Source organism: Lichenostomus cassidix, chromosome 27, assembly GCF_008360975.1.
Source record: "Lichenostomus cassidix isolate B80296 chromosome 27, HeHo_3.0, whole genome shotgun sequence".
Taxonomy (NCBI): domain Eukaryota; kingdom Metazoa; phylum Chordata; class Aves; order Passeriformes; family Meliphagidae; genus Lichenostomus; species Lichenostomus cassidix.
Genome location: NC_139507.1, coordinates 1,827,239 through 1,833,238, shown reverse-complemented (window position 1 = coordinate 1,833,238; position 6,000 = coordinate 1,827,239). Strand labels below are relative to the sequence as shown.

The window sequence follows — 6,000 nt, the reverse complement described above, 5'->3', positions numbered from 1 at the left end:
TGCTACTCATATCCTGCCTGACCAGGTCTTCCTCCCTGTCCTCATGTCAGCTGCATTCCCTGCCTGCTGGCACTTCCCAAAGGGAGTTCAGAGGTGCTTTCACTGACACCAACACTCGTGTGCCCATCGCCATGTTGGACACACTCATGTCAGTCCAGTCTGTTTAAATGTTCCCACACCTGATCCTCCTCCTCTGCTGTGGAGGTTTCCTTACTCCAGGAGCCTGATCATGGGACAGCAAAGGTGGCCAGTGAAGACCAAAGCCTAGGAGACTTGGAGAATCATCACCTTTCCTGTAACACTTGCACCCAGTGAAGCTGCCCCAGTCAGCCTTGCCTCAAGCCTCCCTTTTGCTGCTGCCCTGTGTGGAAGATCTTCTTGTTTCCCTCCACGTGTTTTCCTGATTCTGCTCCAAGTGGGCTTTGGCTTTCTGAACCCCAGCCCTGAAATATTCAGCTTGGCAAACGTTCTCCATCAGCAAAGGGCATCAAGCAGGAGAGAAAGGAAAGCATGTCCCTGGAGAAGCAGTGGCCAGTGGGCAATGGAGGGCCCTGAGCGGGGGGAGAGAGCAGCAGGCAGGATGTCCTACAAGGAGAGGAGTCTTTGGGTGCTCTGCTGCTCTGTGCAGGGCAGGGCAGAGCTTGGCCTGTCCCTGCAGAGGCAGCTGCCAGCAATGGCAAATCACTGCCCTGAGCCAATATCCCCTGGCTGCATGGGACCCTCTGGCATGAGGGGCACATCCTGTGCCTGCATGGACACGCTCTGACCGCAGGTATCATCAGGCATCTCATGGCACACATGAAAGGAGCTGCAACACACCAAGCAGGTCAGAAATGAGGAAATGAAATGGCAGCGTTGATGGAAATCAAACCACAATGAGTGGCATTAGGGAGGATATTTTGCTTTGGAGGTGAATGTGTTGGAAAATTACTGTCCTTGTGCAGTGCCTGTGGGCCTGGGGCAGTGCAGGAGCAGTATAAAAGGGGGACCTTCTCCTCACTCTCTCATTCACTCCTCTCACCTCCATCTCCTTGGCATCAAGGTGAGTCTGAAGCCTTTCTTTTCTTCTGCCTCTGCGTCTTCTGATCCCATTCTTTGCTTTAATCCCATTTGCCTTCTGAGAACTGCCTGTCCTGGCAGAGGGAAGGGGCAGAATTTCTGCATGGAGAGGCTGGCTTTTGGCTGTGGTGTCTCCTGAGCTTTAGTCTGTGCATGGAAATCTCTGGACTTGGTTGCTCTTGGGAACATTTTTAAGAGCTGATTGGAAAGTGAAGCTGTAGGGCTTCCATTCAAGCAGCCTCCTGCTGTCTTCTCCTTCTCTCTGTGTTTCTCCATCATGGTGTGTCAAAATACTCCTGTGACACAGCTCTTCCTCAACTCTGCTCCCCAATGTCCTCTCTTCCAGGTGCACCTGAAGCCCCAAGACATGTCCTGCTACACTCCATGCCGTCCCTGCCAGCCCTGTGGCCCCACCCCGCTGGCCAACAGCTGCAATGAGCCCTGTGTCAGGCAGTGCCAGGACTCCACCGTTGTCATCGAACCCTCACCTGTGATTGTGACCCTGCCTGGCCCCATCCTCAGCTCCTTCCCACAGAACACCGTGGTGGGATCCTCAGTCTCTGCTGCTGTTGGCAACATCCTGAGCTCTCAGGGAGTGCCCATCAACTCCGGGGGCTTTGGCCTCTCTGGCTTGGGCAGTGGCCTCTGTGGCACAAGGGGCCTCCCCTGCTAAAGCTGCTGGCAATGGCCCTGGGGAAGGGACCCAGGGACACACAGGAGGGAACTGCCCTGGGCACACAGCACCAGCTTGTTGCTTCCTGAGGGCTGAGCAACCCCAGCAGCCCTTGCAGAAGGACAGAACCAGCCTGGGCTCTTGGGAAGCACAGCCCATCCCTGCCTCTGGCCTCTTCCCCTCTCTCTTTTCCCTCCTATGTCGCTGTTCCCTTGTGCTCTCCGGGGCTGTGAGATCCACTCAGCCATCCTCGGGAGGACCTGCTGGCTCCACCCCCTGGGTAGGCACCTGCTTGGAAAACACACCCTGGAAAACGACAGACTGTTGTTTGCCCCTTGTGCTCTTTGCATTGGCATCTCAGCTTGGTTTGACCTAGTTTTCCTGTTTTGACTCATTAAATTTCTTTTGCATTGCAGCTCATGTCTTTTTCTCATTTATTCCCCCACAAATCGTCTTCCTAAATGCCCAGAAAGGAAGACATTGCTCAAGGCTGGTTGTGGGAGGCGATTGCTGGGGATGGTTGTGCACATGGTGTTAACACAGACTCAATTTGAATATTCTTAGTTGTGCAATATATAACTATGTTTTCTAATTTTCTCTACCGGCCTGGGGCTGGAGAGCATGGCCAGGTGCTCTTCAATGATCCCAGCGATGAGAAAGATGATTTTTGGTCTCCCCTAAAGCATTCTCTTCCCTAAACTCTGCAATCCTTGGGCCCTCATCCTCTCCTCTGCAGCCAAGTGCTCCGTTCTCCTCCCCAACTTGGCCACCTCACAGCAAAGTCTCTCCACTTGGTCCAGGTGGCTCTTGCATTACAGTCTGTCCCCAACACAGGGGATGGCATCAGGGGAGTGCTGAGCAGAGCAGCATCATCACTCCCACCCACCTCCTGGTTCCCCTCCTGCTCATACAGCCCAGGATTTTGCTGACAGCCGCCAGTGTTGGGGCCCAGTCAGGGCAATTGCCCATGTTGTGATGGGGTGACTGCAAAAGCCCTTTTCCCTGTCCCTGCTTTGGGGCTGCTGCTTGCCAGGGGCTGAGGGAGGTGTGGGGAGACAGGGCTGGTGTGTCCCAAGTCAGCTGCCCTTGACGGCTCTGCGGGGACATGTGTCCCTGTGCCCAGCTGTGTCCTGCAGCAGTTCAGCTGCTCCTGGGCAGCCCTGTGAGTCACTCAGCCCACACCCACTGTCTCTCCTGCCCTATGTCTGTCTGGGCTCCCTCTGTCCTGAAACATTCCCAGGGATGATTCTCTGGGTGCAGACAGGGCATGGGCAGGGCCAGGGGAAGATGCTCCAGTTGTGGGCTTTGTGGGTGTGTTTAACCCTGTGAGCACTAACCACCGAGCAGCTCTACTCTAGATCTGCTTTCCCAGTGGGATGGGGGAGAGCTGGGAGAGCAAGAGAGAGAGAGAGAGATGTTTTGGTTGAAATAGATTTAAGAAAGAAAGGGACAAAAGAGAAAACCCAGAAAAGGTGACATACAAGGAAGTTGGAGACAGACATTATATCAAAGCCTGCAGTGACTGGACAAGGAGCAAGATATTTAATGTGAAATAGGGTAGATGTAGAAGGCACAAAAGTAAGAAATTTATGATCATGAATGTGGTGAGGCACTGGAAAATATTGGCTACAGAGTGATGTGGTGCCCCATCTTGGCAAGGGTCCAAGGTCAGGTTTGAAGAACTTTAGAGTAACCTGAGGTAGTGACAGATATCCCTGTCCATGGGAAAGGCTTGGACTAGATGACCTTCACTGGACTCTTCCAACTGCTGAAAAATGTGTAATATGTCAAGATGATCTCAATTCACGATGATCTGTGATGTCAGATAGTCCTGGTTCCAGACAGGACAGAGTTAATTTTTGCAGCAGCCAGGAGAGGGCATGGCCAGGTCCCAGAGGTTATTTTATATCCCCTCAGGTCATTGCCGGGAGCAGGAGAGGGAAGGGAGTATTTTTGGGAAGGAAGGGCTCTCTTGTAGTTGGGGCAGTGTGGCTGCAGTTGGGTTGGGAGCTCTGTGGTCACATTTTGGAGTGTGAGTTGCTCTCTCTTTTGTACACTTCCTTGTTGGGGAAGATGAAATAGGAAAGCCTTATAGATATGATTACCTTGCAAAAGATACTGAGAATATAGAAAGTATAAGCGAGATTGAGATGAAGACAAGCTTTGAGTTGAAGAATAACTAGGAAACAATGGTCACTGAAGGTAATCTCCCTTCTTGACAGAACAATGCCCTCTGCCTGCAGGCAGGTCCAAGGGCCAGAGCAGAACCTGCCTGCCTGGTGGAGGGTCCAAAGAGCAGTTTTTTAAGGTTTAAAATATAACCCCATATGGTAATGTGATGATTCTTTTAGGTTTTATGTAAATCTTGTAGGGTCTGTAGCTTGTCCTAGATTGGTTAAGGAGAATTAGAATATTCAACACAGAGGATGATTTATTGTATTGTAAATGGCAAATCAGTCTGTTTTTGCCTCTCTCTCTCTATCTCTTTTTTGTGTTTCTGACCTGCTTTGAGCTGCGTCTTGCGGCCTAGCAGGCCTCTCGCACCCATGCTCTTTCACAATAAACCCACATGCTCTAAAACCCAACCTTGGAGATCTCTTGTTTCTATTTCATCCCCATAACCAAATACCACAGAATTAAATCCTACACTTCCTTATCAATATTGCTGCCATTACTGTTTATTTTCTTATCTCATTGCTGCTTCCAGTAAATTTTTCTTATCTCAACCCATGATCTTTGCTTTTTGTGCCTCCAATTCTCTTCTTCAGCCCTCCACTGTGGAGAAGGAGGGGAAGGCTGGAGAGCAGCACGAGGTTTTACTGGGAGCATTAAACTGGAGAATACCATTGCTAAACCACAACAAAGATCTCTGGATACTTTCCTGCCTAATCAGCAAGAAAGGAGACCTAATGAGTGGAACAGGCAACAGCTGCCTCCCCTAGTCAAGAACATCTGGGAACTAACAAGCTTAAAGGATGTAGTTGTCCTGGTTTTGGCCCAGATGAGCAGACATGGCCAAGACCCTCAGGTTGTTTGATACAGCTCATGTCATTGCTGAGCTGGTGGGAGTGGGATTCTCTCTCTTTTGCTTCCAGGAAGAAGGGTGTGCCTTCCAGTGGGAGAAAGCTAGGAGGGCAGAACAATCTTGTATTGTTTTAATTTCCATGTAAATAATTTGTCTTATAGTTTTTCTTATTAATATTGCTGCTGTTGCTGTTTGTTTTCTTATCTCAATGCTGTTTCCAGTAAATTGTTCCTATCTCAACCTGTGATCTTTGTGTTCTGTGGCTTTAAAATAAGGGTGGGGAGGCCCTGGCACAGGTTGCCTAGAGAAGCTGTGGCTGCTCCATCCCTGGAATGTTCAAGGCCAGGTTGGATGGGGCTTGGAGCAACCTGGAATAGGAAAAGGTGTCCCTGCCCACATGGTGAGTTTTAAGTCCTTTCCAACGCAACCTGTTATGGGATTCTATCGTTCTTTTTAGACCCATCAAGACAGGGGAACTCAGAACCCAGAGGGTCACTCAGTACACACTGAGCACACACAATGCCAGCCTGTGTTGACAACCAGTGCAAAACCAGCCCCAAAAACCTCCTCCCAGAAACACCCCATGAGAACATCTCTGCTTTGGGAGCGTGTTTGCAGGGCAAAGGATGACACAAAGGCATGGGATGGGATGCAGCAGAATTTAATTAGTCAAAAGAGGGGGATCCAGGAGGAGGCTCCAGTGCAGGGTGCAGCTTTAGCAGGGGAAGCACCTTGTGCCACAGATGCCACTGCCCAAGCCAGAGAGGCCAAAGCCCCCAGAGTTGATGGGCACTCCCTGAGAGCTCAGGATGCTGCCAACAGCAGCAGAGGTAGAGGATCCCACGGCAGTGTTCTGTGGGAAGGAGCTGAGGATGGGGCCAGGCAGGGTCACAACCACAGGCGAGGGCTGGATGGCCACGGTGGAGTCCTGGCACTGCCTGACACAGGGCTCATTGCAGCTGTTGGCCAGTGGGGTGGGGCCACAGGGCTGGCAGGGACGGCATGGAGTGTAGCAGGACATGTCTTGGGGCTGGAGATGCACCTGGAAGAGAGGGCAAGAAAAACCAAGTCATGAGCGGTGTTTGAAGAGCAGCCTGTCACCACACCATGCAGCTGCCTTGTCAAGCCAAGATGGGAACAAGAGCTGGAGGTGTTGCACTCACACCCACAGGCTTTTACTTCATTTATCCAAGAAGTTTCCTGCCAAAAGCAACCAATCCCAGGGAAATCCCACCTATCCCAT

At 51.1% G+C, this 6,000-nt stretch overlaps 3 protein-coding genes across 4 annotated transcripts in view; 1 reads left to right on the top strand and 2 right to left on the bottom strand.

Annotated features, from left to right (window-relative positions):
* LOC146426450 (feather keratin Cos1-1/Cos1-3/Cos2-1-like) overlaps positions 1-2,147 on the top strand; it is a 5,824-nt gene extending 3,677 nt beyond the window's left edge. For both annotated transcript variants that reach the window (XM_085083698.1, XM_085083697.1), the window contains exon 2: positions 1,406-2,147. In XM_085083698.1, the coding sequence (XP_084939824.1) occupies positions 1,427-1,732 (306 nt within the window). In that variant the 5' untranslated portion in view covers positions 1,406-1,426 and the 3' untranslated portion in view covers positions 1,733-2,147. The remainder of the gene's footprint in view (positions 1-1,405) is intronic.
* The window catches only part of LOC146426446 (feather keratin 1-like), a 41,964-nt gene that overhangs the window by 26,628 nt on the left and 9,336 nt on the right, over positions 1-6,000 (bottom strand). The gene's annotated exons all lie outside the window — the stretch shown is intronic.
* On the bottom strand, positions 5,436-5,798 carry LOC146426449 (feather keratin 1-like). Its single transcript, XM_085083392.1, has one exon. The coding sequence runs from the start codon at positions 5,776-5,778 to the stop codon at positions 5,473-5,475; it is 306 nt and encodes a 101-aa protein (XP_084939518.1). The 5' UTR covers positions 5,779-5,798; the 3' UTR covers positions 5,436-5,472.

Coding starts and splice junctions, on each gene's coding strand:
- LOC146426449 (XM_085083392.1), bottom strand. CDS start 5,778: ATGTCCTGCTACACTCCATGCCGTCCCTGCCAGCCCTGTGGCCCCACC.